Source organism: Aethalodelphis obliquidens, unplaced genomic scaffold (genome assembly GCF_003676395.1).
Source record: "Aethalodelphis obliquidens isolate GAN/ISIS:26980383/991018 unplaced genomic scaffold, ASM367639v1 scaffold3, whole genome shotgun sequence".
Lineage (NCBI taxonomy): Eukaryota > Metazoa > Chordata > Mammalia > Artiodactyla > Delphinidae > Aethalodelphis > Aethalodelphis obliquidens.
The window spans coordinates 20,675,145-20,689,252 of NW_020837947.1; the positions used below are offsets into that span (position 1 = coordinate 20,675,145).

Consider the following 14,108-nt stretch of genomic DNA (forward strand, 5'->3'; position numbering starts at 1 on the left):
TTCTTGCCACTCCATTTCAAATGAGTTCTTAACTGGGTTACTTTTCTACATACAGGAAATCAAACCACTTAAGTACTGAAAAGGAGTGGAGAGATTTCAAAGAAATATTTGAGAACATCTGCAAAAGGCAACTGGAACAACCACACAAACAAATGAAGAACAAATCAATTCCATTGAAGTTATGAAGACATTTTCCTTTAATTTATCCAAACATTTCATGTTCATGAAGTCATTTATTTAAGCAAATTTAAGCCTATAATATTAAATTTAAAAATATTACAATATTTACAAGACAGCTGGCAGAGAAAACTTACTGGTATAAACACAAATATTGTACTGTTTTCTTTTGAATACCTGCCAGTAAAAATTGCAGAGCAAACAGTTTTATCTCTTTGACGATCCTCGTTCATTATTGTACATAACAAAAAGCCCGTAATGGGGAATGCACCTTATCTGAAATGTTCCACTGTCATAGTTTTAGACCTTCAACATTCTTCTTCAAGTTCAGCAGCTCTCTTTCCTGCCTTCTTTTCTCCAGTTTGAAGGCTAATTTGTTAGCTTTCTTCTCCACTCTCCGTTCCTGTGCAAGAATATGCTGTTATTCAGATCTTCACACTGATGCAGACTGACTTTACAGAAGAAAATTCCCGTGACCACCCCCACCCCAGCTTTCTAAATCTCACATCTGAAAAAATACTTTACCTTGCGCTCTTCTTTTATAGCTTGCTTTCTTGCTCTTTTATCTTCTTTGCTTTCATTTTTAGAACGTGGTTGGGTTGACACCTTAGGCAGATCACTGTCATTAATCATCTGCATTTGTTCAACTTGCTTTGCTGTGAGTCCTTTCTTAGGTAAGACATTGAGAGGTATTCCTGTTTTAGAAGATAGTCGGATTTCTTTGGGCTGGAAGAAAGATCAAATGGCATTGTGTTTTTTTCCACTCCTATTAAAAAACAGCTCACTAATGGCACATTTTTGTTGCTTTTTATAATGGTGTTGCAAGCCACAAAGGGGCTACTGTGAGAAAATAATTTGTACACTCCATTTCCTGCACTGCATATTTCGAATAGCTCAGGACACTAGGACTTACTTACCTTTGGTTGATACTTGATAAGTTGTGGATGGTTATATAAATTTGAGTATGTACCTTAAAAAAACACACACACACAAAAATCATGTATCAATAAGTATACTTTCAGTTCAGCCAAACATTACTGAGTTCCTCCTATATTCCTGACTTTAGTGTTTTCATAGTTCAAAATAACAATGGAGTCTCTCTTATGTTTTTAAATGTTTCAATTACAACTCAATTACTGAAATATTATTTTTCAAAATCATTTTCACAAATATGTACTTTTCCAAAGAAGTTGATGTACCCAATACTTTAAAATTACTATGATACTTTTAGCAGTAAAATGGACACTAAGATACTTACTACAAATAGATTCACAATCCCACTTCTCTTTGGCTTCTTCAAGAACTACAGTAACAATCTCTTCCTCCTCAGACCCACTGAGCTCATTCACTGGCAGGTCCTGATCCTCGAAGGGTTCAAGAGTATTCAGTTTTACACAACTTTTGGTTGAGTTTTCAAAAATGAAGATAGAGGAGGGGAAAAAAAATACCACCCATTATTACACTGTTACGTTACTGAAACTGCACTTAAAGAGCTTAGGGAACTACAACATTTTTTAAAATCCACAAACTCATTTGCCCCATCTGTCACTTCCTGTCAAAATCAGCTCTACTCAGGCTTGCCTCTCCTCTACAGCAGGTTTTGGACATACATTTTGCTGATAGGAAGGAAAATTCTATCTGTGTCTTTGCAAGGTTTTAACACATTAAACAAGATGGCATCTTTCCTATATAACATGATCTTTTTTAAAGCCTTGAAAAGCATCAGCCCATCTGCCTCTTCAAAGTATTCAAATAACTCAAAGAATATAGCCCTTGTCCTGCTCTGGGATGTACATATGATAGTGATCAGGGAACATCAGACCTTTCTAGCAGATGTAAACACTTCATTAGTTTCTCTCAGAGAAATCACCTTGATGTGGATGATGATTTACCAAATATTTGGATAGGAAGTTATGCTAATCAGGCTGCAGAGACAAACTGATCTACTTCTCAGAACACCTTTTTCAGGAAGATGAAGAGTGTATATACTTAGAAGTCAGAATAATTCTTCAGCCAAAGAGGCTAGAAGCACCATCTCCTTCTCCAGGTGGAACATGACCTTGTACTCTAACCCTCAGCTATTCCATCATGACTCTCAGGTCAAAGCTATAGAGAAAGTGGTTCTCAGTATGTTTCCACCCACTGTTATATTCAGCTTCAGAACTCTTAATAGCAAAATGGGAGCCAAAGGTTAAGGAAAACATAATTTTCTAAACATGGATCTTGACTGGGTGATGTTCTAGATTCAGCTGTGCGATTACAGACTTTATTTGAAACGAAAAAAAGGAAGTAATCAAGGAAAAGTCACCGTACTTCTCCGCCTTCTCTTTATAGTAGTCATTCAAAACATCCTCTAAGCGATTGCTGTCTACTTGAATGGAACCTTCCAATTCAGCATTATCCAGAGCTCCAATTTCATCATCATCATACTGCTCATAAAACTTGAATATAAAGAAAAAGGATAAGATGAAAAATGAATGTATTCTTTAAGACTATAGCATTTAAATGGTATTTTTACATTACTTTTACTCCCGTACAATATTTAAGCCCTAGGAGGATCACAACTACCATTTAAGTGTTAGCAGGGATTTAGCACCATAACAGTACGGTATGGAAGACATTCTACTCAGCCCTCTAAGACTGACATCTAGTCTGAATATAGGCTGCCATTTAATATGAAAATGACCACTGACAAATCAAAAAGACAACCTACAGAATGGGAGAAAACTTTTGCAAATGATGTCACCAGTAAGGGATTAATATCCAACATATATAAACAGCTCATGTAACTCAACATCAGAAACACAAAAACCAAGCAACCTAATTAAAAAATGGGTAGAAAACCTGAAGAGACATTTTTCCAAAGTGGAAAAGCAAATGGCCAACAGGCGCATAAGATGTTCAACATCGCTAATCATCAGGGTAACCCAAACCAAAACAATGAGATATCACCTCACACCTGACAGAATGGCTATCACCAAAAAGAATTCAAATAACAAATGTTGGTGAGGATGTGGAGAAAAGGGAACCTTGTACATTGTTGGTAGGAATGTAAATTGGTGCAGCCACTGTGGAAAACAGTACGGAGGCTCCTCAAAAAACTAAAAATAGAACTACCATATGACCCAGCAATTCCACACCAGAGTATATATCTGAAACAAAAACACGAACTTGAAAAGATATGTGCACCCCAGTGTTCACAGAAGCATTACTTATGATTGCCAAGATATGAAGTATCCATCAACAGATGAATGGATAAAGATGTGGTATGTGTGTCTGTACACACACACACACACACACACACAATGGAATACTACTCAGCCATAAAAAAGAATGGAATTTTGCCATTTACAAAAACATGGATGGACTTGGGAGGGTATTATACTAAGTGAAATAAGTTAGACAGGGAAAGACAGATACAGTATGATATCACTTATAGGTGGAATCTAAAAAATATAACTAGTGAACGTAAATAAAAAGAAACAGACTCAAAGATATAGAGAACGAACTAGTGGTTACCAGTGGAGAGGGAAGGGAGGAGGGGCAATATAGGGGCAGGGGATTAAGAGGTACAAACTATTAGGTATAAAATAAGGATATATTGTGCAAGCACAGGGAATATAGCCAATAGTTTATAATAACTATAAATGGAATATAACCTTCAAAAATTGTGAATCCCTATATTGTACACCTCTGACTTACATAATATTGTATATCAACTATACTTCAATTTTAAAAATGAAAATGAAAGGCAGTTATTCTGTTCAGCTTGGTGAACAAAATGCTAGGCAGAAATCTTTACCTCGTAGTATTTCACAGATGTTTTCAAATTCACTGATTATGCAAGCTAAAAGACCATGCAACTAAAGAGCCTCCTGTTTACGTACGAATCTCATTCTGGTTCAGATGATGCTTACTGCATTATTCCAATGCTGTTAACTCCGCTGGGCTTTGTAAAAGAATAAGCAGGGGGTGATACAACTCCTGAAGAGTGAGGTTATTACTAATAGTTTGCCTGTTGCTTGGAGAGAAGAGGGAAATGAGTACTTAGAGAAAAGGCAGCAAAGTCAGAGCCTTTACCTTAGATTCACCTTGAAGGAATTTACTCATCATTTACTTAACAGTCTGAATCCCTGCCATATGCCAGATACCACTTTAGGCCCTGGGATATTAACAGTAAGAAAATCACTCAAAAAAAAAAAAAAAAAAAAGGAAAGCAATGGAATTTTGTTTATGCTCAGGCCAATGCTTGAGGAAGACAGCATAATCTTAGGGACTGGGATCAGAGAGGTTCAGAATCGAAGTATCAGATTCTAAGAGGAAGTCAGGAGGTTTGATCAGTCACCTTTTGACTTATACACATTCTTTCCAGAATTAAAACTGGGGTGGTTTTATGCACCCTTTTAATAAAAGACATAGTCTGTTTCTAACGCTGAAAGTTCTAGCTTTGGGTTCCAATGTCATAAAATGTACTAGGAACTAGTATTAAAAGGCCCCTTATTTGGAGAGTTTACCTTCTCAAATCTCTCATCATGTAGGGTCAGCTGTTCATTTCTCCTCATGACCGAAGACGTCAAAGAATACTCAGTAAAGCGACTTTTCGTTTCTTCTTCCCAGAACAAGTTATTTTCTACAGCCCCAAGAGGTTTTCCAGGGTAAGACATATCCTCATCTGATGAGCCTGCAGGGTCATATTTATCATCATCACTACCTCCTTCCTTCTCATCATCCACATCTTCCCACTCACTGTCATCTTCAGCCTCAGATTTCCTAAAGTCAGAGCCATAAATTAAATGTCAAAACAACTTGAAAAACAACAGAACCAAATGACTTTGCACAAGTAAAATTTGAGGGTATTTCAGAGGCAGGATTCTTGTTTAGGCAGGAACAGCTGTGCTGCTTGACCCGTCTGGTTTGGCTGGAAAAGTAATGAACTAGCAATCAAGCAACTTGGACTTTAGCCCCATCTATCGATGGTTTGTAAAGACCTCAAGTCTCACATTTTCTGCTCTAAAATCAGAAATCTCAGATTAAATGCCCTCGAAGGCCTCTTCCAGCTATAACACCTAATGGTTACTATCCTACAGAAGAAGCAACAGTCAGGTCATTCCTGCTTCAAAACAAACCACACATACTGTATCTCCATTCCCTCTTCCTTTTCTGTTGGCTTATTGGCCCGAAGAATAAAATCATCTTCAAGTAGATTATCCGGATTATCAAAATCAAAATCATCATCAAGAGCCGCGACAATGTCAGGATCAAAATCCAGCCGAGGTCCTAGAAGGAAAACAAAAATTGAGCAATAATTTCCAAGAAAGCATGATTCCTTCACTTAACATAATCTGAGTGGCTATTACATGCCAGATTCTGCCTATGTATTGAGGATAAAACAATGATTAAAAACTTTAAAAAGTTCAGTTCAGGAATAGACACAGAGATAGAGAACTCCAAGAAAATTTAAAAAAGAAAAAAATCCCTCTGGTTTCAATACCCACTAGTAAAAACTTTCATTATAGATCTACAACGTTAAGCTGTGTCTATTTAGCAAAATCCAAAGCTTTTACCCACAGGAAAACTGGGCTTTAAATTCACCTGTTAGAAGAAATAAATTTAGTATTTGTAGCCTGTGAAACTTTGTCTTTTCAGACTATGAGATTTTTAAAAATCCCAACCTGTTTCTTCAGCTGTTTGCTTCTATATGTATTAATAAAAATACTACAGAGTCCTAGAAAAACTTTCAAGTTCAAACCTGTAAACTGACATGGCTTCCAACACCCTTCACAAAATGGCCACTGTCTGACTCTACAGCCTCATTTCGTATTAATCTTTACCCTTCATTCCAGGCATGCTAAAAGGTGTGCAGGTTCCTGTATCTGTGTTCTCTTGTTTTTGCACATAGTTTCCTCTGTCTGGAATATCCTCTCCTCCCCACCCCACTCTCCTTCATTCACCCGCCTAAGTCCTACCTGAGAAATCAACCTTGCCTCATGTCCTCTAGTACACCATGCCCAACTTCCCCAGGCTGGGTTTGGTGCCTCACCACTATTTATTCATTTGCACTATAATCGTAATTTCCCATTTACTGTCTATCTTTCCCAACTGATGGTAAATTCCTTGAGGTCAGGGATTATGCTTTTATTCTGATTTAACCCAAACATGGTCATAGTGGCAATTCACAAATCTGTAGAATGAATTAAGGAATGAATGCCACATGGCAAATGTTAGTCAATAACTAAGGTAATTTAGCAGGAAATATCAAACACCACTTCTGTGAACTTCCGTGTTTGTTCTAAAATACAGTATTGGTACTGCAAAAAAACAAACATTATAATTTTTGGTGTATCTGGAACAGACAGTAAAATGGACTTCTATAAAATACACACTTGGGAGAAACTCTGAAAGCTAACAGATTAAGTATTTTCAAGATTGCACTATATGAATGTAAGGCTTATTGAATATCATTGTTTCCTTTGTAAGAGGTTAGGCTAGGCTAAAATTCCCCTACTAGATCACCTAAAATAATTTTCCCACTTTCCTCTCCAAATAGGAACTTTAAAGACTAAGAATTTGATGGCAATAAAAGAAAAGGATGAAGATCACAGTCATCCCTTCCTAATTTACTGATCTCTAATCTGAATTCAAACACATCTCAATTCTTTAAGCTCTTTACCAGGGACAGAAAAACCCTATATCATTACTGTACGTTTCTTTTTGTAAAACACAGCTCTATCCACTTGAAAAGTTAAAGAAATTATACACACCTGAAACAGGAGCTGCTTTATTTAACAATCCAACATCTTCTTCAAACTCTGATGCAAACACTGAGGAAGGCAATTTAATTCCAGTGGTCTTGAAAAAGAAGTTACACAATGGTTAGGTTTATTTAGAAATACTTTTGATCTACGAAGAGTTGAAATGCCCCCCAAAATTCATGTCCACCCAGGAGTTCAGAACATGACGTCATTTGGAAACAGATTCCTTACAGATGTAACCAGTTAAGATGAGGTACACTGGGCGATGGGGGGGCCTAATCCACTGACCGGTGTGTCCTCATAACGAAGCCATGTGAAGACAAGACACACGGGGAGAACGCATGTGAAGACACACAGGGAGAACGCATGTGAACGCATGGAGGCAGACTAGAGCGCTGCACCTACAAGCCACGGAAAACTAAGGACTGCTGGTAACCACCAGAAGCTAGGAGACAGGCATGAACAGATTCTGCCTGTGAGGCCCCGAGAAGAAATAACCCTGTTGAAAGCTTACTTTCAGACTTCCGGCCTCCAGAACTGTGACAGAATAAATTTCTGTTGTTTTAAGCCACCCAGTGGTAATTTGTGGTAATTTGTTACAGCAATCCTACTAATACAACTACATTCTGCATTGTCTCTCACTTGTGCTCCAGTTACATATTTTAAACATGTATATTCCATCATTATCTCAAAAGCAACCTCCCTGCCATACTTCACAAAGCTTTCTCCAGTATTTTATCCCGCTTAATCCTTACAACCCCGTGAATTATCAGCATGCTTCAGTGAAACACAAGCTAAGAAAGGTTAAGTGGCATGCCTGCCTGAGACTAGTTAAGTGGGGTTTTGAGATTCAAATCCAGGTCTCGTAACTCCACTCTCCTCAAATTTCAAAACAAAATTAATCTTTTCCTGTTTAAACCAGAGATAACGTCCTAATCTCTAGTACTGGCACAGCTTTTCTCCAAACTGGCTGCTTAAATCCTAGGGTGGTCGTAAATCATTTCTAACCACTCATCCCTTTGAACTCTCTTGTATACAGTTACTTCACACCTGTCTTCTGGGCACCATCTTACTCATGGTTAACCAGGACACAGATGACCACAGCTGCTGCTTAGTCTACATCTAGTCCAATCTTCATATTACTGCCAGGTTAAGACTCCTTAAAATTTTATAATATGACCGTCCCGAACTTTTAACAGGTTTTTTCACTCCTGATTTTCAAGGCACTATAAACTCAAGGTCTACTCTATGTATCCTGTTACTCAATAATGCAACCTCCATGTAAATCAAGTCCAGTTCCTCACATCATGGAATAATTCAAAGTAACTTACGGAGCACACATGTGCTGGACATGATGACCCACAATACTACCTCATGTCCCTTCTTTCTGACTGGAACGGTCCTTCTTCTCTCTTTAGAACCCACCCATTTTTTTTCTTTTTTTCTTTTGGCTGCACCAAACAGCTTGTGGGATCTTAGTTCCCCCACCCGGGATCAAACTTGGGTCCATGGCAGTGAAAGCCCTAGTCTTAACCACTGGACCGCCAGGGAATTCCCAAAGCCACCCTTTTAGGGACCAGCTCAGTTCCCTCCTTCACCATGAAGCCCTTCTTGATTACTGTTCTGGAACCTTCCTTCATGTGAACTCCCCTCATTCTGCAAACCATCCAATCTACTTCAACATGTACTGGCACATACTTTCTGACCGGTCCTTATGCTTTCGTTTCATCCCTACAACCACTTAGTTAATAATGTGAGCGTCACCACCAGGTGTTCTCTGTCTGTGGACCTGCCCACCATACCGTCCTCAGTCTAGCAGCAGGCAGGAAGCTGAGGCACACATTCTCACTGGCTCACAGACAGAGCCTGCTGAAATGGAAGCCTCTGAGGAGCATCAGTGTGTACCTAGTAAGCTGTTATGGCTTCCAGAGTTTTTCGGTGGCATAAACATGGACAAAGAAAGATCTGGCTTTCTGCTGTAGAATCCTATTTAAAAAAAGCTTTGCTGAGATATAGTTCACATACTACACAATCCAGCCACTTAAAGTGCATAATTTAATGATTTTTGGTGCATATTATATTAATTTTTTTAAAATTGTGGTAAAATATATTTAAGATGCTCTTTGTGATTATCTATCCTTGGAAACCAGGGTTTAAAAAAAAAGGGAGGATCAGCTTGCGCTTAATGAATTACCTTTGGAAATATTTTTCAAATCATGAAAAACAGTCAAAGAATCATATACATAATTAAAGTGTAGATAGTGATTACATTTTTTAAAAAAGGGAACTGTAATTTGTTTTAGTGATTGCAGTGGTTCCGAACTACAGGAGGTTTGCCCAACTGCCTTCCACTGTGGCAGCACCTGCTTTCCTTCAAGTGAAAATTAGGGGCTAATCAAGCATTATTAATTTCTCCACTGTCTTTCTGCACTGCTTTTGTTTTTAGGGCATATTCAATATTGCTGGTTTACTCAATTTTGGCGGTTTCTTACAAATTACTTTAAAGTTGAAGAAACACATAGGACTTACCCATATTTTTGCATCATGCTACAGAAAACCAATGGCACTTGTTTTCAAACATAATTCACTCGTCCTTATAAACATCACTGATGTGTCCAGTAAAGAGTCTTATTCTGGGGAATTCCCTGGTGATCCAATGGTTAGGACTCTGCACTTCCACTGCAGGGGGCATGGGTTCGATCCCTGGTCGGGGAACTAAGATCCCATATGCCATGCTGCACGTGGCATGGCAAAAAAAGAAAAAGAAAGAGTCTTACTCTGTTAGAAAAGCCAATTCGATAGTGGTTACTTTTACCCAAAACGAATTAAGAATTAAAAACTAATCTTTTACTGGCCAACACAATTCAGCCAGAAGAATGTTAGGACTTTATTAAAACTTTTCTTACTACATAAGATAAAGATGTTAAGTCACTACTGGACCACCTCCCCTCCCTCAGTTGGTGGTAGAAGGAAATGAGTCAATAAGATATATATCCTATTACTGATACAACAGCCTTGGGGAAGAAGGTATAGAGAAGTAGCTTCTGTTAAAGATGTGGCAGTGGGGTGTGAGGCCTCACAAGAGAGCTATGACCTAGTGAGTGAATGAACAGGTGCAGTTATTACCTCTTTTTTGGTATGATACCCTGAAACCTAACCCTTCTGACTCTCTTTAAGCAACAAGTATGGACTGGAGGGGTTATGATCACATCTTCCCCAAGGAAAAGAATGTCTAGACCATGATAGGACTGGAGAATGAGAAGCAGGGGAAACTGGTGCCCTCTGTATCTCCTTTTTGTCAATAAACACAGTACATTAGTATCTTCTTTTTTTTTAAGTGCCAAATGATATAAAAGTTTCACAGGGAAATTTACTCTATACTAATACTAAATTAAAAATGAGATAACAAAGGCATGCAACATGGGCATCCTTAACATAAGCAGGGAGAAGAAAACAGAACTTAAATTAGGAGCACTAATTTCATATAAACATGTTCTCTCATATGTACTTAAAAGATAAAGTATTAAAGTTGACTGCATTTTTGTTGAGAAGAGCAACAGAAACTTCGTTACAATCTATTGCCTCCATTTTCTTACGGTTAGCCTGCAGCTTCTACAAGCGTTAAAGATCTGAACATTCTGCAAAAGTTCCACAAAAGTTAAGTCTATCTTAGAGCAGTTTACGATGCTGAAACAGTTAAGCTGTTAACATACAGAACATCAGCAGCTTTTTCTTCTACTGAAAAGTGCTACCTAGCATGACCATAATTATTAATCAAAAGTTCCAACCTTGTCAAAAACGGTTACTTTCAACAACCCGAGAACAGGAGACCTGCTCCCTCCTGATGGTATGTATGTGCATACACATATACAATTTTAAGCGAAGGCATGGCTTATCTTTGTGCTCTTCAGACTGACACCGTTTCTTGCCCCAAACAGTTATCGTGATTTAAAAAATGGTGGTTCTTCACTCATGGCTCCTCACACACTCTCTCTCACATTTGAATTGCTAAAAAGTCTTACTGAAGTTGCTAAAGGTTCTTCTTTCTCATCTTCCCTGTAAGGTACACCAAAGGTATTTGTGGGAATGAGCTCTGAGGGCCCAGATGGTTCCTTCAGGTGCTGCAGGTAGTCATAATCATCATCAAAGAACACTCCATACTTCCTCTGTTCTGCTCGCCTTTCTTCATCTTTTATCTAGGATAATAAACAAAACGGAATTAGTACCTGTTCCAAGGATAAGGCTCAGGAACCTTCCAATGAGCACAGCTTTCAGAACAGGGGACAAATGGCCCATGAACATTTTGGCTGATAGGAATGAGACAAAGAATTCTTGACAAACTCGGGAAACACAAAATGCCACATAAAATTAAAATGGAATAAAAAAATTCCTCCTTCCACTAGACATTTCTGGGCAACAATTTAAGCCAAGAAACACACACACACACACACACACACACTTTGTTTTATCATGTATGCGGAGAATTAGAAGACTAGGGGGCACTGAAAGGTAACTACAATTTCTTGTATTTATATGCAAAGAAACTTCTCAATGCACAATACCCACTGGCTTTACTAAAAAGCTACATATGCCAGTGTTCCCCAACACTTCCTTTCACATTACCCACACTTAACAAGTATACTCTGACTGATAATTACCAAATCAACTTCTTAAAGGCTCCCTGGTATTTTCTAAAGCTAATTCATGAGTTTTATATTTCATGAGATGACCAGGAGGCAAAAGGCAGTCTGTGGTTACGAAACGCCAAGATCTTATGGAAAGCAGAGACTAAGCATACTGTTGTGCCCTAAATAACACCATGCAGCCTTGTTGCTGATGGTTTAGTAAATATTTTCCACTACTCTACAAGACTGCTCATTTAAACATCTCCAATAAAGATAAATTATCCAACAAAATAAAGATGCACAATATAAAAATGAACATATTGGGTTTCTCTGGTGGCGCGGTGGTTGGGAATCCACCTGCCAACGCAGGGGACACGGGTTCGAGCCCTGGTCCAGGGAAGATCCCACATGCTGTGGAGCAACTAAGCCCGTGCGCCATAACTACTGAGGCCCGCGTGTCTAGAGCCCGTGCTCTGCAACAAAAGAGGCCACCACAATGAGAAGCCCGCGCGCTCCAACGAGGAGTAGCCCCCACTGGCCGCAACTAGAGAAAGCCTGCGTGCAGCACTGAAGACCCAACGTAGCCAAAAAAAAAAGAATATTATTTACTGAAAATTAAATCAGAGATTTTGTTTTCCAGAAGATCACAGTTATCTGAAAATAGCAGTTGGCTCACATAATTTATTAAAAACTATCAACAATCTACATACAAACTTATTAGCTATAGAACAGGACCCACTTTCTGTGTAGGCAACAGAACCCTCTGGGGTGCAGTCTCATCTGCTGCTAAAGGATCTCGTTGGCTCCGGTGGACCAGATGAAAAGACACAGCTTTCTTCTTCTCTATAAAGGGCTTTTTCTTCCTGTGAGGCTTCAAAGAAACAGAATCAGAATAATAAAGTAAGTCAGAACAACAACAACGAAACAGTGAATAATATCATAGTCCACATAGGCATCTTCAATAAGTTATGTTATGATCAACAGATTTTTAAAACCTGCACTTCCAAGGCAAGAAACATCAACTATGTTCAATACAATGTATACTACCTTCCTTCAACAAACGTTTGTTGGCACCTACTATGTGCCAGACTTTGTTGTAGGCACTGGAATACAGCAATAGGTAAGTCAAAGTTCCTGTTCTCCGCAAGCAAATCATCAAAAACATGATTTCAGGTAAAGACAATAAAAACAAAACACAGCGATGTGCAAATAACTCAAGAGTTACTTTAGAATGAGTGCTCAGAGAAGATCCCTGACAGTCTGAACCAGAATGACAGGAGCCTGCCACAGGAAAATCTGAGGAAGACAGTTCCTGTATCAACTATTAAAACCATGACACAACCGCTTAAGTTTAATAAGACTCATCATCCTTCTGCGTTTTTATTTTACTACACAACCTTAATTTTCTGAACTGAGAAAGCATCATTCCAGTTGAGTAAGCCGCCTTGCTTCGGGCCCAACCTTAGACCCTCCTTCACCCCAGAGCAAACAGATGGGGCAGACACCTGCCATTCCAATGTCTGGAGAGACTAGCAACTCCCTCTCTGCTCGACTCCATGAAGCACTGGGTGGCGCGTCTGTTTCCCATGTCACAGGTTTTTTAGGCCTCTCGGGATGGTGGGATGGTAAAGAGTAGGCCATTCTCTTCTCTCTACTCCCCAGGAAGGCTTGGCCGCGGGAGACCCACTCTAAACTGCAAACTATGCCCGGGGTGGTGAGGGTAACCCAAACCGGGGCACTGGGCCACAAGCCGCCTGTCTTCACCTTCGGACCAGCCCTCCCAGTTCCAGGCCGCAGTAGCCACTGGCGCCAGAGGAACCCGGTCTCTGCCAAACCAGAGCGCCCCACCCCCGAGAAAGCGAGGCTTGCTCACCATGCTTGTAGCCGCGCGGCGCTCACCCCAAAGAGGGGCGACGGCTCTCTCCTAGTCGGACGGAAGGTGACACGGTAGCTCCCGAACGCCACTGAGGACCAGCTCGTAGCCGCGTCTTCACGCCGCTCCACACGTGCCGCCCCAGGAACCGGCCGGGAAGTCACGCAGCAGGCCGTGGATACGGACCAATCGCCGAAAGGCTGAAGGGTCACGACCGGAAGTTACGCAAAGCTCACGCCGTCTCAAGGATCGCGAGAAGCTATTGGCAGGTGGGGCTGTTCTCATCCCCGGGGGGGCGGGGCTTTTCTGGCCAAAATTAAATCAGCTGCGGAAGAGAGTTGTGGGCGTCTGTGCTGCGACGAGGCGAGAAACGGGGTGTTGGTGTTTGTGGGCGAACTGCTTTTATATATAGCGCCCTCTACCGAGAACAGAAGCCACGAATCTAGCATCCCCATCGACAGTTGTATTCCCTGCCTATTCCCAACCGTAAACAAAAAAACCAACACACAAGTAAACTGTGTACACAGAAGGAAGGTGGGCACCCTCCCGGGTCACTGAGGTTTCAGGTTCCCTCTCCTTTGGGCCGGCGAGGAGCTGGTTGCCTTAGCAACGGAAGATCCTAGGGCCTTGCTATTTTAGGCTGCACCAGGCTTAATCAGGTCTTTATTTTATTTTTAACCA

At 40.0% G+C, this 14,108-nt stretch overlaps 1 protein-coding gene across 1 annotated transcript; it reads right to left on the reverse strand.

The window, feature by feature from the left end:
* Window positions 1-176: 176 nt before the first annotated feature.
* Window positions 177-13,600, reverse strand: LTV1 (LTV1 ribosome biogenesis factor). Its single transcript, XM_027084513.1, has 11 exons — window positions 13,428-13,600; window positions 12,294-12,425; window positions 10,952-11,125; window positions 6,939-7,026; window positions 5,313-5,454; window positions 4,692-4,947; window positions 2,491-2,618; window positions 1,436-1,575; window positions 1,095-1,147; window positions 703-903; window positions 177-580 (listed from the first exon to the last, which is right to left on the reverse strand). Exons 1-11 carry the CDS (start codon window positions 13,428-13,430, stop codon window positions 470-472), a joined length of 1,428 nt encoding a protein of 475 aa, XP_026940314.1. The 5' UTR covers window positions 13,431-13,600; the 3' UTR covers window positions 177-469.
* Between the last annotated feature and the right edge of the window lie 508 nt (window positions 13,601-14,108).